The sequence below is a fragment of the Colossoma macropomum genome, unplaced genomic scaffold (assembly GCF_904425465.1).
Source record: "Colossoma macropomum unplaced genomic scaffold, Colossoma_macropomum, whole genome shotgun sequence".
In the NCBI taxonomy this organism is placed as follows: domain Eukaryota; kingdom Metazoa; phylum Chordata; class Actinopteri; order Characiformes; family Serrasalmidae; genus Colossoma; species Colossoma macropomum.
In genome coordinates, this window is record NW_023494788.1 from 21,885,008 (window position 1) to 21,912,303 (window position 27,296).

General features: G+C 40.5%; 1 protein-coding gene across 1 annotated transcript; it reads left to right on the plus strand.

The window, feature by feature from the left end:
* The first annotated feature begins 1,382 nt into the window (after positions 1-1,382).
* reep2 (receptor accessory protein 2) lies at positions 1,383-21,617 on the plus strand. Its single transcript, XM_036568840.1, has 8 exons — positions 1,383-1,591; positions 6,324-6,396; positions 7,972-8,048; positions 10,420-10,540; positions 10,633-10,746; positions 12,583-12,730; positions 16,496-16,665; positions 18,864-21,617. Exons 1-8 carry the CDS (start codon positions 1,560-1,562, stop codon positions 18,939-18,941), a joined length of 813 nt encoding a protein of 270 aa, XP_036424733.1. The 5' UTR covers positions 1,383-1,559; the 3' UTR covers positions 18,942-21,617.
* Positions 21,618-27,296: the final 5,679 nt, after the last annotated feature.

Sequence of the window (27,296 nt, forward strand, 5' to 3'; positions counted from 1 at the left end):
ATCCCTTCAATTTTGAAATAAATGTTGGATAAGATGTAAACAATGTCAGAGAAACTTAGCAGCTCAGATCTCAGATTTGTTTAAAGTGGTGGTGATAGGATAGTTTTTAAACACCTCAGTTTCACTGCTGGACTGAGAATAGTCCACCAACCAAAAATATCCAGCCAACAGCGTCCTGTGGGCAGCGTCCTGTGACCACTGATGAAGGACTAGAGGATGACCAACACAAACTGTGCAGCAGCAGATGAACTATCGTCTCTGACTTGACATCTACAAGATGGACTGACAAGGTAGGAGTGTCTAATAGAGTGGACAGTGAGTGGACACAGTGTTTAAAAACTCCAGCAGCGCTGCTGTGTCTGATCCACTCGTACCAGCGCAACACACACTAACACACCACCACCACCTCGTCAGTGTTACTGCAGTGCTGAGAATGACCCACCACCCAAATAGTACCTGCTCTGTGAGGGTCTATGGGGGTCCTGACTACTGAAGAACAGGGTAAAGGGGGCTAACAAAGTATGCAGAGAAACAGATGGACTACAGTCTCTAATTGTAGAACTACAAAGTGCACCTATATAGTAAGTGGAGCTGATAAAATGGACAATGAGCGTAGAAACAAGGAGGCGGTCATAATGTTATACCTGATCGGTGTATATATATCACAGTTTGACATAATTTGAAAATGCCCCAAAATGACTCGGGAAGATGTCTGGTTCTATTGACTTACGTTAAAAGTAAAGTAGGTTTTTACCTACAGCGATATATATATATATATATATATATATCATACATTTGTCTAAGACAAACACAGAAAGGCTTTTCTATGCCATCCATATATGATTAATGCTTTCTGTCATATATTATTGTTGAATGTGTTATACATAAATGTTTATATATATTTGTATATCCCTGAAATGTGTGTCCCATATTTGAAAATGGCCTATTTCAAAAAAGTTGGCATACATGTCACATATAAATCCATATGTGAGTAAGTTGGATAAAAGACAAATCTATATATGCTAATATGTGCCATATATTTGAAATCAACATGTCAGATTTGTCTGCAAAAATATAATATAAATATAGCCATTTTATTTACTATCCAAACAGTGAACCTACACATGTCTTCTGAGTTTTTATATTTAATGTAGCTGTTGCTGAAATAGTGGTACATCTTAAAAACACCTTTGGACATAATGATCAGTTGAATACAGAGGACTGGGTTTGGTGAGAGGGGGTCTCGGAGGATTCAGCAGACAAGTACAGACTTGTCATTAGCCGGATAAAGCCATATTATGTCTGATGCTCTTTTTTTGCTCTGAAGGACAAACCGCTTTAAGAGGACACTGTCCCCTTTAAGAGAATCAGGATGGGTTCGCCTGAGCACCAACATGCAGCAGATTGCAGACAGCAAGCTGCAGGCTAATGGAAGAGACCCGGGCTTCAGTAGAGTAGCCAGACAGACAGACAGCTACCTCGTGGAAAACCCTCTTTTCGGAATGGGTGCCAGGCTGTAACTCCCAAGGAGAAGTTAGATAAACCTCACAACAGTGAAGATGGTGTCGTGGATCATTTCGCGGATGGTGGTGTGAGTATCTGTGTATTTTGTATTGCCTGTTTGTTATCAGGCTCTGCGGATTCTCCACACGATGCTCAGTGAATGGCTTCAGCGCTGGAAAAACATCTCAAATAATATAGAAACGCTTAATTTTACACATTTATCGACACTTTCTCTGTTTATCATGTAATATTTTTTTTTCAAACCCACAAAACAATTAACTTAGCAACAGGAATGCTAATGTAACGGCGACCAATGACTTCATTCATTACGAGGCTGACGCTTCCTATTCGAATTTTCTCGTTCCACCTTAAATGGTGCAGCAGTTACATGAGGCGCCAGATTGTAAGTGCTGCACCATTTAAGGTGGAACGGGAAAATTCGAACGAGAAGCTGACTTAAGCTTCGTTTATTCAGAAGAGGCGCTGCCATATGCACCGCTAGTCGTCGTTAAACTGACAGTTTTAGCTTTACCGTTAGCCATCTTTCCCAATGAAAACAATGTCCACCCTAATTCCATTAATTGTCAACTAATTTTTTGTTTAACGTGTATTTAGCTGACGTTATTCGTAATGAGGCACTGACCCTGATGTTCAGCAAGGCTGCTGATATTCCTGTTAACCTGAGGACAGAGATGTGGCCTGAACATTATCTTAAGGGGTATTTTTCCCCATAAAAAAGGCCCACCCGAGCTCAGCCCCTCTCTCAGTGTTACGTAATGAGGGGCTTTAATCCGTTTGTGATGACTAGCACATTTGTAGTCAGTTCAGTTCTGTAGTTTTGCCTTTTGAGTAACGTTTGATTAAATAAGAGTCAGGTGTTTGCAGTAATGACAAACCTCAAGCCCTCACTTTCCCCTCTCAGACTGATGGCCCTGTTCCATATAGGCTGCTTTGGTTAGGCCGTCATTAGTTTATGTAGACCTGAAGGCCTTGGCCTGTCTCTCCTTCTGATGCTTGTTTATCACTGGCGAGGAGGAAGAGCTGAGCAAGGCCGAGTTGCTTGCTCTAATATGGCCATATGGACTGAGGTAAGGCTTTTACTGCCTATGACATTCGGTTAGAGTGGTCATCATTTATCTGATGGATCTGCATCCATGCCTCGACGCATAGCGTGAGCTCGGGAGAGACGTGGTCCTGGAGAGGAGAGGAGCAGAGAGGCATTGTGGGAGTTGGACGAGTCTAAGTGGGACACAGTGCATGTGTTCTGCCACGCACCAGGCGCACAGTACCGCCACGCTACTGCTCGCTTCACTGGGCACCACACACAGAAGCCTACACACACTTACACACAGGCCACATGCGCACTCACATGGGTGCTTATAATAAAGCACACATAAAGACGGAATACACAGCTTGTGTATGCGGATCAGCACATGGCAGATCACAGACCGTATGTGCACACACAAAGGCAGAGTATACAGCTACCGTACACTGATCAGTGAGTCCACCTGTGTGCACAATGATGCACAGTAACAGAATGTACAGCCACTTATGCTGATCAGCACATGCTCTAGAGATGGCATGTTGGTTTATATAGGTATCGGGCCAATTTCAGTAGAAAATGGATTGGATTTTTTTCCAGTAAATGTCTGAGTGTTTCTCAAGTGTTAGAAAGAATGATGCACACTAAATGCCCACACTGATTTTCCCAAATACCACATTAAAGCAGGATTGGGCTAAATATACATTGATGAGCCAAAACATTATGTCTAATATGCCTAATATGCTGTGGGTCCTCTTTGTGCTGCCAAAACAGCTCCAAGAGAGCTGAGACATGAGCCCTACAAGACCTCTGAAGGTGCCCTGTGGTATCAGGTACCAAGACCTTAGCAGAAGATCCTTTACCGTAACTTGGTGGAGTCACCATGGATCTGACTTTTAGTTTCATCACATCCTGTAGATGCTTGGTCAGATCAAGATCTGGGGAATGTGAAGGCCAGGGCAACACTTTAAACTCTTCATCATGTTCCTCAAACAGTTCCCAAAGTGTGCTGTGTGAAAGGGCACAATGCTTGCTAAAAGAGGCCTCTCCTATTATGGAATGCTGCCATGTTTAGGTGGGTGGCATGTGTCAAATTGATGTACACAAGAATGCCTGGACCAGGGATTTCCCAGGAGAACATTGCCTAGATCATCACACTCCCTCCACACGCTTATCTGGTTCCCACAGTGCATCCTGGGGCCGTTACTTCCCCAGGTAAGTAGCACACATGTACCCAGCTTTCCACATGAAATAGAGGAAAGCGGGACCAAGTGACATTCTTGCGGTCAAGGTCCAATTTTTGTAGGTGTTTTCAACTGTGGACAGGGGTTAGCATGGGCACTCCTGACCGGTCTATAGCTACGCACCACTGTACGCAGCTGGGTGCGATACGCAGTGTGTTGAGAAACATTCCTCCCGTAACCATTCAGATTTTCTGTGACTTCCATCTAAGCGTTGGTCCTATCATCAGGAGATCGCGAGTTTGATCCCTGGTGATGCTACGGCCATCCGTGGCTGGGAGTCCAAGAGAGCACTATTAGCCTTGCTCCCTCTGAGTGGGTAGGATGACAACCCCCAATCCCCCACACCCCCATCCCCGCGTTAAAGATGCGGTTGCGGTTCACAGGTCTTGAAGGAAGCCTGTGTTAGCCTTTGCCCTCCATGGTATCGTGTGATGGGGGGGGGGTCCTAGCTAGTGGGTGGAATTGGAAACAAATATAATTTCATTTTATTTGACTTGTGCCACAGTAGCTCTTCTGTCTGTTCATACCAGACAGGATAGCCTTCGTTGCAGTCTCGCATTGATGAACCCTTGGCTGCACAGCATCCTCTCACCCTTTTATGGTTTGTCTTTCTTGGGACTGCTGTTGGTAGGTATTCACCACAAGCCTTGCTGTTTTGGTGATGATCTGACCCAGTTGCCTGGCTGTAAATTTTTAGCCCTTGTCAAAGTCACTCAGGTCTTCACGTCTGCTTATTTCTCCCGCATCCAACACATTGACACTGAGAACCCACTGCTCGCTTACCGATATCCCAGACCTTGACATGCACCACTGTAACGAGTTAATTAATGATATTCGCTTCATCTGTAAGTGGCGATAATGTTTTTGGCTCATCGATGCATATCCCACAGTTCATCGTTTTGATGTTCTAACACAATTGGGGAAATATTGGAGAAGAATGTTCCCCAACTGCCTGTCCTACAGAGATACAATACATATGTACACACTTGTGATCTCAACCAGACTTTGGGACAGGCTGTAAAAGATGTCGTGTTGTAAGCTTCCTGTGGGGCCGTAGAGTGTTTGAGCATGATAGCCTACTTTTAAATGCTCATCTAAAGGCTGCGCTATGTAAGATTTGGGGATTTGGAGACCTCTGTGGTGGAAACGTGTAATTGCAAGTAGCATATGGAATAACATTTTGTAACGAGTTGTGCTTCAGACCCCCATCCCCAGTGGATAAATCTGATGAATGTAAGTGCATTGAAAGACTATTTAAAGAGAACTCAGTTAAAATTCGGTGAAGGATGTAAGTGATTTATCTACTATTGTCGTCATATCTTCATCAGTGTAGTGTTGATTTTGCATTTGAGACCTAAACGTCGAGCCAAACCTTCTTTTTTGAGCTTATGGGTCTGATGTTAATATGTAAACTGCTGTGAAATCTGACCTGAAGCCTCTGACTTTTAAGTGATTATTTCAGGCTTTACAACACACAGCACCATATTTTAGCATATTTTTTCCTCCTGACTTAGTAATGCTATTTCTATCAATTTTAATAAGAAATGTTACATAGTGCTGTTTTAAATGAAGTGCTTTAAACACACTTAAAACACACACACACAACCAAACACACTTAGAGTCAGCCGATGTCTGCAGTGTTTTCAGTCAGTAGGCGAGACCAGGGCTGTATTTCAGCGGCCTCTGTTAGATCTCTCTTTGCAGAGGTTTTGGGATACTGTCACATCAGCACAAAACAGCACCCAGGGTGTGGGTGTGTGTGTGGGTGCGGATGAGCTCCCATGTGCGTGTGTGCGTATGTGTGAGAGCACGTGTCTGAATGTGTGGCTCGGAGGCTGTGCATCTGTCTCTTTGTGTCTGCTTTTCGAGCAGATTCATATTTTCTTTCTTCCGTTTTTTTTTTTCTCTTTCTATAAAGTAGGGAACCACTTAACATTAGACCCCATATTTTGTGCTTGACATCATGTAACTAAGACCTTGATGGTCTAATCAGGTTATGGATTCTGGCATCTCTAGTGGAGTATTTGTTTACACAGCGCTATAATAGAGAACTACAGTTTTATGGTGGTGCTCCATTAGCCAAGGTTACAATTCCGTTTTAGAAATTCTGCCAGTTCTGTGCTGTTTAATTTACCCACCACTCATGTATTGTAAAAGCTGTTTGTACAGATAGCTTTGCTGTGAGACGTTTAGTGTTGCATTCTGGGTGCCTGGCCTAATTGTCCCGTTTCTGAGAAACCAGTTGATTGCTTAAGAACTTGGTCATACAGTAGATCAAGGGTGCGAGCCAAAGGTACAGTGGTTGTAAAACATTGCGTCAGCGTGGCCAACCACGTTTTTGTGACTTGGTTCTTTTTGCAGCAGATGGTGTGATTCAGCTTAGCCTAGATTAGGCGACTTGAGCAAAAATCTTTAAACTCTAATTTAAGATGTGTGAAACAGCTCTGTCACTGTAAGATGAGCTGGACTGAGCTTACTGGAACAGAGTGCGTCTGTCTTGGGCCATAGACTAATGTGCCTCTCCTCCTCAACAGCCTGGCCTTTGGGACCCTCTACCCAGCGTACTCTTCCTATAAGGCTGTGAAGACGAAAAACGTGAAGGAATATGTGAGTATTACAACGAGCAGCGCTATTCTGTTTGTTTTTGTCTAGTCATGCCCAGTGTCACTTTATGGAGGCCGATATAATATGATATGATAAATAACTCATTAATAAAGCAGCAAGGTAGTAATCCTTTAAGGAGTATTTTTGTGTCCTCACTGACTGAAATTCAGGTGCACAAGTACAAATTAATCAGTGCATGGATGTAATTGAAACACAATTAAAACAGCAGATTCAGTTTCTGCCTCTGTTAATTACACAGTTTTGTCAGCTGTGCAGTTTATTGAAATGTAATAAATTTTGATAATTGTGTTATTCACTAGTTTGTGCCTCGTCAGATCAGCTGTGCGATGAAGAATCAGCAGATAAGAGGCAGCTACAACACCTAAAGGGCTGATTTGATATGAGCACGTGCTTTTGATATGGAAAAACAGAGTGATGCTTAGCTCTCGTTTCCTGGAGTCTCCTCTCACAGGTTGCCATGGAAACCCCTCGCTCAGACGGCCCTCTGTTGGCTGGCTCCGGCTGTGTCCTGGGCACAGACGCCATTTTTAGCTTCTGTCTCTCTCTGCTTTGGTTATGCCCTAGTGTCAGTTTATAGGCGTGTAGCGCTGATCTAGCGCTCATTTAGGAATATGATGTATAGCATTTACTGCGTCACTTATGTTAAATTAATTGATATAATCATTTATTAGATTCATTGATTAAATACATTAATTATGACATACTTGGTTTTACACAAGTCTTGGTAACACTTGTTCATAAGCTTGTCTTGACAACTGACATAATCCTACATAAATCTTTATAAATACTTACTCCAATAGGCGTCATTCGCTATAAGGTTACGTTTGCCATTTTTCATCAAAGTTAGCTAAAGTAGCCTGTATGACGGATGACGCCTGTTGGAATAAGCATTTATAAACAGTTATGTAGAGTTATGTCAGTTGCCATTGCAAGCTTATGTAGGTGTCGTGGTCTTTTGAACAGCAATTTACAGTAAAGTGTTACCAGATTTTAGGTCATATTGTTGACTATTTGGGTCGTGTACAACCCTGTGCTACAATCTCCGCTATCTATATATCTCAGTGGAGTAATGTAGTGGTAGATGTGAAGCATAAGCACTGTCAAGCTAACTAATGTTTGTCGTTTGTCATTATCAGTTTAATCAATTTGTGGTTGCAGCTCAATTTAAATGTGTTTAAGTTTCTCTAGGGGGTGGGGCTGATGTGGTTTAGCATTTTCAGGCTTTTCTCTATAAATACAATATGATGTAATCTATATCACAGGAGAACAGCTCATCAGTGTTCACCGTTATACCAGTAAACCTCCCACCCCCTAAATGACCAGCTAAAAAGTGGCCTTCAAATGTCGACAGCTGTAATTGTGCATTTTGAAACCATTTTAAAAGCGTGTCCCCTCTGCAGTCCCCTGTGTCTGCATTAAATCAGCCATGCATGTTAGTCAGTGCTAGAAAGGTACTGTGAGGTATACGTGCAGCACGTGACGAAACGTGCATCGGCACGTGTTTGTTATGACTTTGTGTCTTGACTAATGCTGTTTATGTCTGTGTGTCTCCCTCAGGTCAAATGGATGATGTACTGGATAGTGTTTGCGTTCTTTACGACAGCAGAGACGATCACAGATATGGTTCTTTCCTGGTGCGTCGACCTCCCTCCTCACACTCACATCCCACTGACAGGCAGCACTTGTGATTATCACATCAGTGAGGCTAAAAATGTTTTAGGTCTCATCTGTTTCCTGTGTAATGGATGGAACACGTGCACAGTTCAGGCTGATATATTGCTTAAAAATGTCACAGAAAATGAATTTATTCATTTGAAATGAATTAAATGAATTTATTTTACCAGTTTATTTGAGTTCCTGATGAGCATGTTTAATAATTACATGGCTGCAACAAATAGGATTTTCAAATATTTTTTCAAATGTTTTAATGCTTGAGAAAAGCTTGATGTATTTCATGTTAACGATTTAGTAAAACAGTAGCAATAGAATATAAACAATATCAGAAGCTCTTCTGTGGGATGTTATGCCTGAATATGATTCTAAGCTGTAAACATATGAGCAGAGGAAGGAACTTTCTTGATCAGCTCTTGTCCCTGAGTAGGAGAGTGATCATACTTCATCAGCGGGGCTTTGGGTTTTTCAGGCCTTAATGTCTAATTTAAATGACTCCCACCAGAAACATAGACTGGGTACCATTTTATGTATTAGGTTTTAAAACAATAACCAGCCCTCATTAGTCTGCAAAATGTTTTATTGTTGGTGTTGGCTATGTAGCGTTTAGCATACTAAACCATCAGTTGGTTATTTAGCTTTTAGCATACTAACCTGCCAGTTGGTTATGTAGCCTTTAGCGGACTAACCTGCCAGTTGGTTATGTAGCCTTTAGCGGACTAACCTGCCAGTTGGTTATGTAGCCTTTAGCAGACTAACCTGCCAGTTGGTTATGTAGCCTTTAGCAGACTAACCTGCCAGTTGGTTATGTAGCCTTTAGCGGACTAACCTGCCAGTTGGTTATGTAGCCTTTAGCGGACTAACCTGCCAGTTGGTTATGTAGCCTTTAGCGGACTAACCTGCCAGTTGGTTATGTAGCCTTTAGCGGACTAACCTGCCAGTTGGTTATGTAGCCTTTAGCGGACTAACCTGCCAGTTGGTTATGTAGCCTTTAGCGGACTAACCTGCCAGTTGGTTATGTAGCCTTTAGCGGACTAACCTGCCAGTTGGTTATGTAGCCTTTAGCGGACTAACCTGCCAGTTGGTTATGTAGTCTTTAGCGGACTAACCTGCCAGTTGGTTATGTAGTCTTTAGCGGACTAACCTGCCAGTTGGTTATGTAGCCTTTAGCGGACTAACCTGCCAGTTGGTTATGTAGCTTTTAGCGGACTAACCTGCCAGTTGGTTATGTAGCCTTTAGCGGACTAACCTGCCAGTTGGTTATTTAGCTTTTAGCATACTAACCTGCCAGTTGGTTATGTAGCCTTTAGCAGACTAACCTGCCAGTTGGTTATGTAGCTTTTAGCGGACTAACCTGCCAGTTGGTTATGTAGCTTTTAACATAATAAACTGCCAGTTTAGTAGTAGTGCTGGGTGATAGGACCTCAAATCAATATCACGATTAATTAAATATTTTACCTCGATTATGAATAATGAACGATTGTTTTTTTGTGGGTTTTGGCCCTCATAGTTCACTGATAAGGTTTGTACTGTAAATTTGCTCTGCATATCTTAATGTAAATCGCCTCAACAGCCAGATCGGAATTCACGCGGCTTTTACGTCAGTCCAACTCATAATTTCGTGCTGCTGAGACCTCATAAACATTTGGGTGATATTTCTGTGCAAAAATTAGAGAGACTTACCAAAACTCTGCGTGTTTGAAGAGATTTTAAAAGAAATGGCCGAACAAGGCTGCAGCGTCACAGTTTAAAGAATTCGAGGACACGAACCAAAGAAGTGAGGCTTCATGATGGCTCCTGTGATGCTGGCGAAGATGAAACTGAAACCTCCAGGAGCGACTAGCGTTCGTTCATAGTCGTGATTGTTTACCTCTGGATGAGCCGCGTGAAGCTCTGTTCTTTTATGCATGCAGGTCAGTTTAGGAGCTGATCTGTTCAGACTGATGTTGCATACAGATCACATTTAAAAGATAATGTGAACAGCCAAACAAAAAAATCAGATTTGGGCCACTTTTACCTGCTGTGTGAACGTAGCCTTAGCTTCCATGTCGCAGAGTGGATGTGGTGGAGTCATGTGACTACACTCGCAGTAGTAAGTTTTTAAGGGGACAGTTCATGAACAGAGTACACAGAGTGGGGAAAGGATTAACAGAATTTAAAACAAGTCCAAATAACCGACATGGTTAAGACAAGAGTGCAAGCTGTAGCAAGGAGTGGACAAACTCCCAGTTAATTGTCTGATTTTGGCAGAAATATTATATGAGTAGGTGACAAACTTTTGGACATACAGTGTAAGTTGTCTGTGTCACATGTTCTAAACCAATGTTTCCACAGGTTTCCGTTTTATTTTGAACTGAAGATTGCCTTTGTGATCTGGCTGCTGTCCCCGTACACAAAGGGCTCTAGTGTGCTTTACCGAAAGTTTGTGCACCCCACGCTGTCCAACAAAGAGAAGGTACTGCCTGTTTATGAAGCATTTGTTTGGCATACTAACCAAAGATGACCATGTTGTTCATGGGCATATGTGCACATGTGTTTGTGTTGTAGGAGATTGATGAATACATTACTCAGGCCAAGGACCGCAGCTATGAGACCATGATGCGATTTGGAAAGAGGGGACTGAACATTGCAGCTACAGCAGCGGTCACAGCTGCCACTAAGGTGAGGCCTTATAGTCTGTGTTTATTCATCTACAAATTAATATCAGTCTAAATATGAGGACTGTTCTTGTGTGCTGCTATTTTGAAATATTACTAAGAGTCATGTTCTAACAAATTAGGAAATGTATGTCGTGGACAAATGTCTTAATTAGGGCTGGACGATAAAACAATGACAATAATTATTGCAATATAACTTTCCTCGATAGAAATAATAAGAAATATTTGATAAAGGTTCAATATAATAGGTAATTCTCACACTTCCACGTTCTAGCGACAGCCCTGGTGGTGTTTTGTACTGCAAGGAAAGGGACACTACTCTGCTGTCGCCATGAGAGGGCGCACTTCCGAGTTTTTTGACATGATTAAAGAGGGAGGGGACGACAAGTAAAATAAGTCTCCAAAAACACTTTGGCGATGTTTGAAACATGGGGTTAGACGTTCCCTGTTTGAGTGGAGCGACAGGCGATCTGTTCTCCTGTGACCAAGTGTGAGTGACGAGAGCAGTGGCGTAACTGTACTGGCCTACAGTGAACTCACCTCTTTCTGTACATCCTAACAAGCTTTAGCAGCGTTAAATTACGTCTGCTTCTCACAACTACAGCAGTGTTACAGCTCTGTCATATTTTAGTATTAGTGCATTCACAAGCAATGAAAGTGAAACACAGGAGTGGGTTAATGCCAGTTACAGCCCTGATTTAAACGAAAGTAAACTGAGGATTCTGTTTTTTGTGAGGCATTGGAGAGCGGGAGAACACTATCTTTCCAGGCTAGCTGTTATAGCAGCTGGCTAACTTGAAGCAGCGCTCTGTCACTCGCACAGCACGGCGAATTGATGTTACTCTAAATCAAACAAGACAAAAAGCACGGATTTCAGTTTAAACGTACTGGATTTCTGCTTGCTGGTGTCTGCATACTGTGATCCATCGCTGACGTACCGTGCAAGCTAATGTTTGCTGTCCGTACTAAGCTGATTTTGAGAAACTAAACAGTTTAGCACCTGTTACCAGGTGGCCTAGCACTCGTCACCAGACAGCTAAAAACATATTTTCTTTTTAAATTATGAATATTATTATATGAATATAAAAATCGCAGCCATGCTGTGCCAGCTGGTAAAAACTTTCTCCCACTCTCCCCTGACAGGTTTGTGAAATGTTCCACTGTTTGGCAAGTGTTTGTCATGTTCTGACCATAAAGCATAGTTTAAAACGACAATTAACCACTCAGGAGCAAAAAAACAGCCTTTAAACCTGAAAAAAATAACAATTTGACATTTATTATTATTTGATAATTATTTATGGGCCATATCGCCCAGCCCTAGTCTCAATACATTTACCGACGTTGGTGATGAGAATGTGTTCACAGTATGAAAATAATGTTATTGAATTGTTTAAATTAATACATACATTCTGATGAAGGTTATTTTGTCAACTCATAAAGCTGTTGCAAAATACACTGCTTTCAAAATATAACATCACTTGTTGGTCAAATTTGCACAAATAAATCAAATGCGATTAACTGCGATCAACAACACAATGTGATTAATCGCAATGAACTCTTGTTACTCTTTTGACAGCCCAAATAAATATTTTTAAGCCTTCCTTGTTTTTCTTTCTTTAATATATTTTGGAATATTTTAAAGGTTACCTGGTATCTGGGTTGTTGCTCTTCATTTAAGTCCATTTTATTGGCCCTCTTTTATTATTAGTTGTCAGAATGATTGTTAGATTACTCTATTTCTATTACAGTTGGTAGTGACGGCTCCAGGTATATATATGTACATTAGTATTTGTGTTGATGTGAATTATGTAAGTGTGTAATATGTGTGATGTTTGCTCAGGGCCAGGGTGTGTTGTCGGAGAAGCTGCGCAGTTTCAGCATGCAGGATCTGACGCTCATTCAGAACGAGGAGGAGCTGCAGCTGGATCCCACTGATGAGACACACACTGCTGCCACGCTGCCCCGTGCTAAAACAGCCACGCGCTCGGGTACGCACACGCTCACACTCGGGCATGACAGTCCCTCACTGTCTGAACTGTTACACACACACACACACACACACACACACAGGCTCAGTACTCAGTATACACACCACAGTGAGATGTACCAAACATGCTGGTGCGCTGTCATGTGGTATAATATACAGCAGCTCAAATACGCATGAAAGCACAGGCTTATTGTATGTTTATATGTTGACAGTAGAATTATACTTTGTTTATTAATTAATAATTTAATTTTAAGGTAAAACAAGCTAGCCTAACAAAGTGCCACTAAAGTACTAACACTAACATCGCTGCTGTCGGTAGAAAACATTGTATCTCCATTTTTGTTTTTCAGTTTTTGACATATTTTGAAAGTACCTGTTGCTCTTTACATTGTGTGCAAATTTCATAAAGAATGGACCAAAAGAAACGGCCCAAAATGGCTTGTAAACAAGTCTGGTTCCATTGACTTACATTAGAAGTAAAGTAGGTTTTTTCTTTTTCCTGTAAAGTTACCATTTTGGAAAGGTTTGCTTCCAACAACAGCGATATATTGAATCAGCTTTGGAAAGCCCCCACTGTTATGAAAAAATGAGGTTACTTTTAAGTGTTTATCACATACAGGTAGTGTAATTTCAACATACAAAATCTCCAGAATGGTTACTTTTACTGAAACACAAAAAATTCTACAGTTCTTAACTTTAAGTGGACGTTAAGGGATTTGATGCCATGTTAGTCTGACAGGTCCGAAACAAACCTGGGGGGACCACCACGGTTAAACGCACAGCTTTTGTTTACTTATTTCAAAATTAGTTCAAATAGCCGTTAAATAAGGGAATGTTGAAGCTCCCATGTTTTTGTTTTCAGATGTGAAGCACATTATGGTCTTGACCAAAGTAAAGGTTTAGATCATGGAAATGACCACCAGGAAAAAGAGTGATATATTTGAGTGACCCTCAACATGCGTTAGAGGGGTGACGAAGTATAGCCTATAAATGGGGAAACACAACATTTCTGTAGCTCCATTTTGGCATTTTGTAAAAGCCAACTGGCCTTTTTTAAATTAAATTTTAATACAATGTTTTGTCCCAACAGTGACAATATATTAATTGGAAATAATAATAATAAAAGAAGGAAAAAAAAAAAAAACTTGAAAAACATCATAACAGGATGGACAATTTAACGCACAAGACAATTTTCCATAATAACATTTTCGCTCGGTTCAGAGTGAATATTTACAGTTGAACATTACTACAGTGAATTGTAGGCCTGCACTGGTACAGACCTGAATGACTTCTGACACACATTTTAACATCTCTTTCTTATTAATGCAGTGTATTTCATGTCTTATTTATCAGATACATTATGGCTATGGACATTTAGGTTTGCGTCCCCTGGAATCGATAATATGAATCGATAATAACTTTTTTCCATTAATAGCTATACTGAGATCACAACAGCACACATCCACCTGCTCTGAGCAGAGAGTGCAGCGCACAACTGCTGTATAGCATGAGTAAGCCTTGCTGATTCACTCAGTGGAGCCCTGCAGGCAGCCATTGTCTCAGCTCGTTTTTATGCTGATGGTGATGTGACCAGCATGTGATTTCAAAGAGCGAGAGACAGTGAAAAAGCTGGGAGCGGGAGGGTGGCCTAGTCATGTGCTATGGGTGCGCAAAAGAATGAGAGTGGGAGAGAAAAGAGAGGGACATATTGTTGAGGTCCAGCTGAATATTTGTGGCCCAGTTTAAACACCGTGACATTTGCCTTTCATCGAAAGCATGCACTTAGAATTCCTCTGAGATCAGTTACAGTAAACAGGATCAATGGAGATTCTGTTATCCTGCAGTCAGACTGCAGCACACAGCAGCACGGCCGTATTTATGAATGGTAATGTGAAGGAGTTCAATGGAAGTTTTGTGATTTGGGCTTAGAGTCGTGTTTTGTTGGTCTGGCGAGCTTTGAATGTCTGCCCATCACAGAAAGGAAGGAGAGCGCGTTTGTAAACCAATATGCCTCCCTAACATGCCCAGCATGGGCTTTTCCAGATGTAGCTTTGTTTAGTATTTTGTGTTGGACTCTGGGCCCCCCTCACAATCCTCTCCAAAAAAAGCTCCACTCAGTGCTACCTTAAACGGCCCATACCCTCAAATCCTACTTTTTCTCCCATTTTTGCATTTTATGTTTCCCTTTAAAGTGGAATGCACTTTAAAAAGACTGCAGGTCACCTAGCAACGAGGTTTCGCCTGGCTAGTAGCGAACGAAAAAAAAGGAAAAGAGAAAGACAGACGAACATTTGGAAACGAATAGACTTATTCGCATTTAACTTATAAGCAGCGCAGTTGGTTTCCTGGTATGTTAAATCTGCAACGAGAGACTGTCAAACACTAACTAAAAGATGCGAAGCTGCGAAGATGAAGTCGCTTCTCTAATTTTCCCGTTCCATCTTAAATGGTGCCGCTTTTACATTCTGTGCCTCAGTCAGAATTTAAGGTGGAACGGGAAAGTTCAGCAAGAAGCTGGCGTATGAGAAGCGACTTCAGCCTCGTAAAACAGCGGAAAGCTGAGAGACATTTTACAAGAAACTACTCAACTTTTGAGGAAAAGTTTTAGTTAGAAGAAAAGCGGCTATAGCTGAAGCTTAAAGCAGAGCAGAGTAAGTCCGCGTTTTCGTTTATATTTTTTAGCCTAAACTAGCACATTATCACACACTGGACATAAATGTTGTGGCTTCCAAGGTGGTTTGATTTTTGCTGAAAGGACAAAATGTCTCTTCTTATCATTTGGGTTGTGACTCCTGATCTAACCTGGCTTTTAATGCAGAGGGAGCCGGTCGGATTTCTCACTCATCCAGCTGTGTCTTTGTTATGTGCCGCCACAGACTGTCCGGGCGCTGCACTTACCCACTTCCAAGTTCCGCCCTTTGCGTTCTGCAGGGTGTCGTAAGGCTAAATAGTCTTTATGTATTCAAATGTATCGCAGATGTGTAGGTTCACTGGTGGTTTTTTGATAGTAAGTAAAATGGCTATAATTGCATTGTAGACATTGTTGGTTGCTTCTGTCAATACCATATTAAGGCAGTTTTTCAACAATGCACCATTTCACATCAAACCAACTATCTTAAAAGTTCAATTATGCAGGCATTTAGAAGAATGTAAATGTTTTCATGATATCACGGAAACAGTGAATTTAAAATGGGCTGTTTTGCAGCTTTATATGGAATGTATTTGTGTTTACATACAACATTAGACTAATCTTTTAATCCATAAAAGTGAGGAAAATTCAGTTTTTCATTATTACTAGCCCTTTAAATTGAGCCCAGAGCTCTGTGACCTCTCTGCCCAGTTTCAGAGTTTTTTTCCTAGGGGGCTTAACTGGCAGTGGTGCAACATAAAGTTGGAAATAGGTTCATAATGCATAGAAAGGAATTGTTATAGATGTATCGTTGCTGGAATATAAGAAGAAATTGTGAGAAACTATAATATTCACTAAAATATGAACTATTTTCAAATGTAAAAATGTAAATGCAAATCCACTGCTTCTGTGAATTCTTCAGTCATATTTGCATATTCGGTATATTTTTAAAAATACATAATCGTGCCAAAATAATTCAATCAAATTATAGTGAAATTTGAGTTTCTTGTAAAACCATAATTTGCTATGAGCTTAGAGATTTACACACCTGTTGATGTATCAGACTTTCATTTGGCTAAAGCATTGTTTGAATAAATGCTAGTGTAGGGCTAACAAGTGTCTTTTTACTGTCTTCAGTTCGTGCTACACACATCCAGCCAGACGGCGAATCTCTGCCTAGTTCCCGCTCTGACGGCGACCAGTCGGACAGCAAGACTGAGCACTCGGATGAGGACGCTGCTGACAAAGTACCCAAGCGAACGGCCAGTGTTAAAGCAGCCAAGAAGCCGGTCGCTGCTAAGACAGAGGTACATACACACAGTCTCACACACTCACTCACAAAGGTGCCATGAAATATTCAGTGTAAGGAGACATGAAGGTATTAGTCATGAGCTAATAGGACGTGTATCCAAACGTTCGTATGAACTGTGAGCTGACTGTGATGGAAAACTGGTGCCAGTTTTTGCCCTTGCAGTCGTCCGTCTTCGGAGCCATTGCTGCAGGCTGCGGGGAGAGCTGCCAACAAGCACTCTGCTCTTGGTCATAATATACGATTTTTTTTTTTTCCCAAGTTTAGATGCACTGTGAGAGTTTATTCTTTGAAACACACATTAAGGAATACAAAAATGTTTACAAATTCATGCACAGATTGAGCTTCAGCTTGATCCTTATTGTGATATTACACTGCTCAACATGAATGTATACAAGCATCTATATTAGAGCTGTCATAGTTAATGTGTCAATAGTGATAAATTATTAACACCAATTATTATTATTTTTTTTTTTTTTTTAAAACACTGCTAATGCATTTTCCTAAGTTGAACCTCTGAACCATCTTTAGTAGTGCAGGCTGAAGCCCAGCAGCTTGCTGCTTGTTTGCTGCTATGTCAGGATCTGCAACAGCAGCACTCGTGTTCCAAGATTTGGCCTATAAAGCAATACCTTACGCTGGGCAGTGCTGGCTGGAGACCTGTGTATTTAAATCATTAAACAGCTAAACTAAAAGTTACCTTTGTGAAGCTGGCTCCCCATGTGATCAGAAATGGAATAAAAATACCAACATTCATTTTGTGCTACGTTTGTGCTGGCATTATTTTTTAAAAATTAAATATATAAAGCCATAAAATTTCAATGACTGTCAGTCAACACCCTATCAACGTCCAATCGCACCAACGCTGTCTCATTCGTTTGTGCCGTGTTTGTATTGGTTTGTGCTGTTAAAATAAACATTTGTGCTATTTTGATTCTCAAGTTCTCTCATTGAAGGCTAAATTGCACCAAAACAGCCTCATTCATTTGTGCTGCATTTGTGCTGTTAAAGGAAATGTTTGTGTTGTTATATGCTTAAGTTATATGCTAAAGAATCATTTTTTTTAATAAGTGACATCACTCAGCCCTCCATCAACGTCCAGATGGCGCCAGAATGGTCTCATTTGTTTCTGCTGTTTATGCTGCTAAAAGTAATGTTTGTGCTGTTTTAATTCTCAAGTTATTGGATAAGCAGTTTTTGTCACGAGTGATGACATCAGTTGTCATGCAGTTGTCTTAGTTTGTGTGTTAGTGTTTGTGAGATTGCACAAATACAAACATAGTCGTTCCATGGATCTGTGGATGTGTGCTAAAAAAGTGGGGGGAACAAAAGCTTTCTTTAGGATCAAATTTGAGCAAATAAGATGAACTTGATTAATTGTGAATGTGTATGTATATATTAACTATATACAGTCGAATATACAGTCAGCAGACATTTGTGCCCACCTGGCCAAATTACATGTTTTGTTGGTTTTCTAACAAAGTAAAAGTAAAAATAGGTTAAAACATCCTCTACAGAGAACACACTTCTGTTCATTTTAATGCATAATTACTGTTTATTTGCTAGAATTTAACATATTGGGAAAAATGTTAGTTTGCTTTTTATGTTTTATCAGTATGTTAAACTAGAAAATAGAAATTGTGCACTAAAATTTGCAGAAAAATGACAATTTTGTTCTTTGTAGAGGATGTTAACTTATTTTTACTTAAATCACCAAACTTTGTAATTTGACCAGGGGTGTTTAAACCTTTGGGACTGTATGTGTATATTTACTAGGGATGGGTGATATGACAAAAACGTACCGTTGCGATGCATGAAGAGGTTTGATATGTTGACACAAACAACAAAGCAGTAGTGCTGCATTCAAAAATGCTATCAAAAACTGGGCAGTACAGTTCAATGATTTTATTTAATGTTTCTCACACTGCAATGCACTAAACAAGACTTTGTTAAATAGGACTAATTGTGCTCTTTGGAATGAAACATGCAAATGTGCAAGTTGACTGTATCCTAGATGTGCTTTGAATCATTACGTACAGCTGGGTGTTTTGTGTGTAAAAGGCCTGGAATGTGGTCAGTAGGCTTGGTGGTTTGGTTCTAGAACAGGGCTTACCATTCACACTTCTCTCTAACTGTTCCTTTCTCTTTGTCTTTCCTTCATTGTCTCATTTCCTCTCCTCTATTCATGCACATCAGACGACCAAGACGGTGAAGAAACAGCCAAAGAAGAAGAGCACCACTGCTACCAGCAGCAATGCCGCCGAGACACCTTGAGTCACCAGGCTGAGATTCAGCTGGGGTGACGCACACATACACATATACAACACGCATCGTTCACTGAGTACTCCTCATAGACTTGAATATAAACACGACTCTGTTGGTAGGTTCTCTCCAACACGCACACATACAAGTCCACACGTACACTCTCGCTCGCACAGCTACTCTATGTCCAAGCATATCTTCTGCGCCGACTTATTCATGAATTTTCAAGGTCTCTCTTACTCTTCACCAAGCTCTTCATGCTCTTCGAGTGAGGTTGTCTGTGTGTGTTTGTACAGTGTGTGCTGTCTCACGACCCTCTATACTCTCTTTAGGCCTTACTGTTAGTGGAGATTTCAGCAGTAGGCTTTGTCTGCACTCGTAAGTATTCGTATACTCTGTCCACCTCTCCCCTCTGTTTTAGGGCGCCTTGTCTTCCAATCAGAGGCCAATTCTTTTTTTAAAGCATGTAGGACGCCCACCGAGGGAACAGGAATCGAGGCTAAAAGAGAAGAATTGCGTGCTCGCAGCTTAGCTTCAGGAGCCTCTTGTACTCAGACATAATAGGTCTGCTGAAGAGCCGTGGTGGGTTTCAGAGCTACAAGCACAGCTCTCTCTGTCCACGCTGCACACCACATGACATCATTCATCATTGGCCCTGAAAGATTTATGCTTAAGGAGAGGTCATATCTCTCCTAGAAGTCACAGACACTCCAAAAGCTCTTGGCGTTGATGAGGACTTTGCCGGAGCTGTTGCTGGAAACACTCAACTTTCACTCAGTGTCTGCTCTGTGCTCTGAAGTTCTAAACATGATGGCTAATCTGTTGCCAGGCATTTTGGCGACTATTTATACAGTTAACAGTTGCTCCCATAGGGTTTATTACTCCATTATTAGAATTATAAAGGCTTACACAGGCCTGCAAGGGATGTAAAGTGGTTCAGTGTGTGCTATGGCTGTTTTTTGGTCTTTTATTTGCTATTGCTTGCTGGCCAAACAAAGTTTTCAGTTTACCATGCCTTCTCTCCAAATATGGCCTCATTGCCATGTGTTTTTATTTCTTTTAGCCAGTATCAACCAGACGTTATCTTGGAAAGACTAAATTCTGACTAGTTTTATTTCCTTTATGTTCTTTTTGGAGATGTTTAATTGACTGCACAGTATAGGTCTTATCAGTTTGCAGCATGTTGTGTTACAGTGAGGTTTCCGTGCAGACTCCTCTTGTAGTTGCAATGCTGTCTTTTGTTTGTTGCACTTGGAGAGGTTACAACAGCATTGCTCATGGTAATAGCATTGCTATTTGCTGTCTAGGAGTACAAAAATAGTACAAAACCAACTGAGTTTGGGCCAATCAAAAGATTAGTTTACTCTAACCTGCTCCTTTATGGTTCTGTTTTAAAATGACTGACTTTGTTCATGCTACGGGTCATCACAGTCAACCGGAGGGTAAATTGTATTCTTAATTCTTTTGAATAGCATTGCTTTTACAGGGCTTCGCAACATTCTTGGACCTACAGGCAGGTCTTTGTGACATTTGTGCACTACGGCCCCTGGGAGTTGATCATTGATGCTACATTAACTAGTGGGATTCTGTCAGTGTTACTTGAGAAATGGTCTCTAAACGTACATGCAGGGTCAGCTGTGTCTCCTAGCAGAGCACGGTGAGGCCTAACTGATCTAACATCAGCCTCCAGCTGTGATTAGTATAGATCAGAGTATTCAAGCTGCATTATCAAGTGTAATTACTACTGAGAATCGACAGGGGGCGCCAAACTCCTACAAAAGTATCAGAACTGACACCATTGCAATGTACCACGCTTGTCTCTAGCTAATCCTGAGCTTGGATCAGTTTTTCTTTCAAGGTATTATGTATATTAATGTGAACAGATGAGCTGATCCTCATACGTTGAGATGTTTGAGATGTACATCGTATGTAGGAACTCGGCTGGTCTCGGAATCTACTGGAATAATATAAATGTATATACTCTACTGCTTCTGACTGTACAGAATGAGCTTGCTTGCTTACTCTCTTTGATAGTGTTCTTTGCAGAATCTTTTTTTTCAATCTTAACTTATAATTTGTCACTTTTATAGTAGGAAAGGTTGTAAAGGAAGTCTTGTAAAAAGTGCTCTTTGTGTGTGTTGATGGACATTGTTTTTAATTTTTCATATGGTCTCTATGATTTCCTTTTTTTCTTGTGTTTTATTAGAATACAGAAACATCGCAAGTCCCAGAAACCAAGAATAGAGTCAGTACTTGGTGCTGAGAATCTCACTTTCTGACATTTTTAAGGAATCTTACAGGATAAAGGGATTTTTTTTTAATCTCACAGTTATGTAGTTTATAGAAGCTACATGGTAAAGAAGGAAGTCATGGTAACACTTAACCTAAACCCTGCGACGTAACACTGACACAAAAATGTCATATGCTGTCATGAAAAATTATGTCCAGTAATATAACAGTGTCATGTTACCTTCACTGTTCACAGTCATGACGAGTGCGCTTAGTGAAAATTAGTATGCGACATAAGCTATTGTGACATCAAACATTATGGCATCCGTCATTGCAGTTATTGAACAAAATCTGTCACGACGTGACCGCATGACATCAGCTATGATGTTTATGGTCTTATTATGTCAGTGTTTTGAAGTAGCGTTCAAGTAAAGTCATTAAAAAAAGTCCCCTTTCTGTTTTTTTTTTTTTCTCCTCCCTCTTCTTTTTTGTTTCTTGTTTGTAAAGCGTGATTTGAATTTTGAAGTTTTTGAGTTTGCCAAGGGATTGCACTGAAGTCGAAATGGTACATATATTCAGCATCACAGCATTAGTATCGTAATGCCTACTCAGACCTCTTTCTTATTTAGATCTTTTTCTTTTGAAAATATTTTCTGCTGTATTTGAGATCAGTATATCGTGCATAGGACTTTAAATTGTGAGAGAATATTCAGCACTAATATATTGTTTGTGCCAATTGTGAATACGCCACTGTTATAGAGAATGAGGAAGAAATGGTAATGTCAGAAGAATCCATACTGACTGACCTACAACCGCTGCAAAATAAAGACAATTACAGCACTTCTGTAGTGACCGTCTCTTATTATTGATTTATTTATTAAAATATTTTATTTATGTGTTGAATGGCTACGCTATATGTCCAAAAGTTTGTAGACACCTGCTCATCCAGTGTTACCTGAAATTAAGGCTATTAATAGGAAGTTTGTCCTCCTTTGCTGTTGTAACAGCCTGTACTCTTCTGGGAAGGCTTTATACTAGATGTTGGAACATTGCTGTGAGGTTTTGACTGCATTCAGCTACAAAAGCATTAGTGAGGTCCGGTACTGATGTTGGGTGACTAGTTTGGATCATAAATACAACTCCAGCTTATCCCAAACTTATTGGTTGGAGCTCCAATCAATGCTTAATGCCGGGGGTTTTATACCTCTCTATTTGATACTTGGCATTGTGCATGGTGACCTTAGGTTCATATGTGACTGCTCCAGAGTGTCCCATTCTACTGGCAGTGCTTGTCTACAGAGATTATACAAGCTGTGTGTGCAATTGAATGTCTGTGTCAGCAGTAAGTGCAATGTAAAGTAGAAGAATTCTCTAATTAGGAGGATACTTTTGGACATACAGTGTACAGGAATGTGGTGTGACAGTAATTACTATATAAGTTATGTATAATTAATGCATAATCGCGTGTTGCACAGTTTGTAATAAATGTTGCAGTACACTGGCTTATTAAAACCAGGTAAATAACCACAGGGCTTTCTGTACAATTGCAAATTAATATAGGTGGTCTTCAGCTCGAGTGCAGTACTCTCATGTGCCTCTGAGTGTCACTGTTCACCAACATACGCTGTTGGAATTTGCAAGACCAGATTGTTGCACGCAGTATAGTGTATGTTATACTCTTGTAATGAATTCCCTGATCATATTGACCAATTAAAACAATTAAATGTACAATGAAACAGTAATACAGTGAATATTACAGGACAGTGTCTCTGAGGAGGCAAGCACACAGCTGAAGGATTGTTTATGGTTACAAATTACATTAATTACATGTGATTGTGTATGTGTTATTCAGCTAGATTTGAATTACTGATACTTTCTACATTTTTAATGATCTGCCTTAAAGGCAAATTCTGCTTTTTTCAAAATTTCTGCATAATTATGTGGTAAAGATGTAAACAGAGTCATTCAGATTGGTTTCATGTAAAATCGCTTATTCGAGAGAAGCTTACAGAGTCAGAATTCACAGCAGTGGTTCATAGAAACCATATGGCTCTCAAAGCTACACTATATGGACAAAAGTACTGGGACACACCTCTCAATCATTGAATTCAGGTGTTTCATTCAGTCCATTGCCACAGGAGTATAAAATCAAGCACCTAGCCATGCAGTCTGCCTTTACAAACATTTGTGAAAGAATGGGTCGTTCTAAAGAGCTCACTGAATTTGAGTGTGGTACTGTAATAGGATGCCACCACTGCAACAAGTCAGTTTGTGAATTTTTTTCCTGTTCATTTAACCGTTGAGTGGTATTTATTGAAAAATGGAAGCAACTCGGGCACAAAGTGTCAGACCATGTAAAGTTACAGAGCGGGTCACCGAGTGCTGAGGAGCATAGTGCATAAAACAAACCAATGCTCTGCTGAATCAGTAACTGCAGAGTCCAAACCTCCTCTGGCATCAACATCGGTACAAAACTGTGCGCTGGGAGCTTCGTGGAATGGTTTTCCATGGCCGAGCAGCTGCATGCAAGCCTTACATCACCAAGCACGATGGCAAGCGTCGGACGGAGAGGTGTAAAGCGCTGCTACTGGACTCTGGAGCAGTGAAAACGTATTCTATGGAGTGATGAATCATCACTTCACTATCTGGCTGTCTGATGCCCAAGTCTGGGTTTGGCAAATGCCAGAAGAACGTTACCTGCCTGACTGCGCTGTGCCAGCTGTAAAGTTTGGTGGAGGAGGGATGATGCTATGGGGTTGTTTTTCAGGGGTTGGTCTAGAACCCTTAGTTCCAGTGAAGGGAAATCTTAATGCCTCAGCATAACAAGACATTTTGAACAATTCTATGCTTCCAACTTTGTGGGAACAGTTTGGGGAAGAACCTTTCCTGTTCCAGCATGACTGAGCCCCAGTGCACAAAGCAAGGTCCATAAAGATGCCTGGGTGAGTCTGGTGTGGAAGAACTTGACTGTCCCATATAAAGCCCTGACTTCAACCCCATCAAATACTTTTGGGATGAACTAGAATGAAGACTACGAGCCAGGCCCTCTCGTCCATCGTCAGTGTCTGACCTCACAATTGCTCTTCTAAATGAATGGACTAAAATTCCCACAGACACACTCCAAAATATTGTGGAAAGCTTCCTAGAAGAGTGGAAGCTGTTATAGCCACTATTTTACCATCACCAACATTACATATAAATCTCAGAAGGGATGTGTGGATTCACTGGATCGTTTTCGGATAGTAAATAAAGTATATATATGTTTACAATATATTTGTGTTGTAGACGTAATGACTCCTGGTCCCTATCACCACCACTGTAAAGAAATCACTGTAAAGAGTCAGTAAACATCTCTACAGTCAACAATTTCACATCAAACCACTCTGAATGACTTTGTTTTGTTCACTCTTGATGATGAAATTATACAGAAATTTTGAAAAATTGGCTGACTTTCTCAAAGCATTCACTTTTTGCATCATTGTACACTTTTTGTTAGTTACTAACCACTGTTTTGGTCTGTATTACATTGCTGACCTCTGTTTCAGAAAGACTTTCTAAATTCTCCTTTCTACATGTTAAAATGTGGAACGTTCATTACAGCTAGAGCAACATGTGGCCTAATGTCTGCTGCTGTTTGTATTGCTTTAACTGTACTTTATGTATGCACAAATTGGGAAATACAGCACATGTAATTTAAAAGGTCAGAAAAGCAGGACGTTAAACTGTCCTATTTTTTAGAACGTTAAAGTTAAATAATATTAAAAACAATAGTGCTGAAGTTAACCCTACTAGTCAGTGATGTTAAAAGGGGAATTCCACAGATGCTTCAAAACTTCTCTATAATTCAATCATTGTGATATAGGCAGTCATTCAGAGTGGTTTGGTGTGAAATGGTTCATTATAGAAAACTTTACTGACTCCTTGCTGACTCTTTACAGTGGTGATGATAGGAACCAGGGGTCACCCTGACTACAACACAAATATAGAATATAAAATATATTTTATTTACTATCCTAAACCTCCAGTGAACCTACACGTTCCTATCACCACCACTGAGAACAACTCTGGCTCAGTAAGTTTCTCTACAACAGAGCATTTCTCACCAAACCACTCTGAATGACTCTGTTTACATCTTTATGGTTTAGTTTTGTGAAAATTTGGAGAAATCTGTGCAAGTCCCTTTTTGGAGATCTGTAAAGCTGCACTTATTTTTTTCAAACTGATTTCTTAATTACTTATTACTGCCTACTTTTTATGTGTGTGAGTGTATCTCAAGTACATATCAGAGTGTGTGGTCTAGGCTGGTTGCATAAGGCTCTGCAGTGGCTGAATCTCATTACCGCTGCAGTCCTGGTCTGCAGTGAGGGGGCTTATCTTTAACTCCACAAACTTAACAGGTATGAGGGAATCCCTGGGTTTGCCTAGTACTTGCATCATCATCATCTTCCTTCTCTCTTTCTCTCTCTTTCCCCAGAGACTGCGGAGCTGGCCGGCTTGTTATGCGAGCCTAAGGCTGACGTCAGGGGGACAGACCCTGTTACACAACCTGGTGTGTGTGTGTGTGGTGATGGTGAGGGGGTGTGTGTGTGGTGGGGCGTCCTCACTGCTCTCCCCTGCTTCTTTGAAAGGAGATGCCTCTCTAATAGCAGTATGTTATCACAATCTGTCAATGCAACCCAGACAATTCATTCTCATTATGACGCTCATTAATACCAGTTATAATGGTTGCATTCATATAGCAAAGGTTTTCATTATCTTGGATATTCTGCACTCGCTCATTCTCATGCATGCAACTGCAAATGTAGTCAATTGGCCAAGGCAGATTTGGTGTCTGAAGTTTGCTTCCTTACTTTTCTATCTACTGGAGCTACAAGCTAGCAGTTAATACTTATTAATACTTATTAATTATTAACCCATTCATGTGCAACTAAATTTAGTGGGATTAGGAAAAATGACACAGCACTAATTCTAATTAGTCTAACGTGATACAGTTGTGTAGAATTATAACATGGATGAACATCTTATCCATTTGAATTACTTTCATTACATATTTTTTCATACTTTTCATACAGTCACACCCATATGGTTTGATCAGCGATTTGTGCTCAGACCAGCTCAGAGACCATATGCACTAAAGCAGTGGTCTCCAGCCCTGGTTACAACCTGCATCAAACATGCCCCCCTCTTACTCAACACTAATGCATTTGATCCAGCCAATCAAAGACTTCTGAAGAAGTTAATTAACTGCTTGTGGTGGGAGTTAGACTCAGGTTGGTAGGTCTCCAGGACCAAGGCTGGTGACCACTGCATTACACATTATACACATTATGGACATTAATTGGCTAAGCTCACTATTTAGCATATTTCAAACTGCATGCCTGAATCTTCACCAGAGGTGGGTGGAGTATTCCAAACCTGTACTTAAGTAAAAGTATTATTATTCACTTAAAAGTTGGTAACACTTCACTGTAGGTCAAGCTCTTCAGGCTACATGACAATTACATTAACGTTTCATGACGGCTGACATGAACCTACATAAAAGTTCATAAAGGCTTATTCCAATAAGCGGCAGTTGTCATGAAGGCTGCTTTAGTCAACTTTACCTACACTAAGTGACAGGCTTTGCTGATATTAGGTTGTGTCATAACCATTTTTAGAGTGAAATGATGTAGCAGCAAATTTTGTAGCTCAGTGTATTTTTGGCATGTCAAACACCTGATGGTGATTATGTTAAACAACTTGACAAGTGATGCTGGCTGCAAAATCAAAGAGCACTCCAAAAAATGCTTTACCACTTTGCAATGAAAATCTTCAAGGTTTTGATACTGTTGCTGTAATAACAGAGTTATGCATATTTTCTCTGGCCCTTAAATAAAGTCTCATATTTATATACTTTATTATATTCATGCTTGTAAGATTTTATGAAGCCACACACTCTTTAAAAAAAAGGTTCTTTAAGGGTTCCTTAGTAAAGACAATGGCTCTATATACAAACGTGAACAGTGCAAAGAACGATTTGCATGATTAAATTGTTCTCTGCATGGTCAAACGGCTCTTCAGACTGACACAGGATATGTTCTATTTGGTTCTATATAGAACCTTTTTGAAAATGGTTCTTCTATTGTTATGGGCTTGACA

Bases quoted from the DNA above. Each gene is read 5' to 3' on its own strand.
- reep2 (XM_036568840.1), top strand. From the start codon at position 1,560: ATGGTGTCGTGGATCATTTCGCGGATGGTGGT. The intron at 8,049-10,419 runs GTGCGTCGACCT...ATGTTTCCACAG, and splicing joins ACAGATATGGTTCTTTCCTG to GTTTCCGTTTTATTTTGAAC. The intron at 12,731-16,495 runs GTACGCACACGC...TACTGTCTTCAG, and splicing joins TAAAACAGCCACGCGCTCGG to TTCGTGCTACACACATCCAG.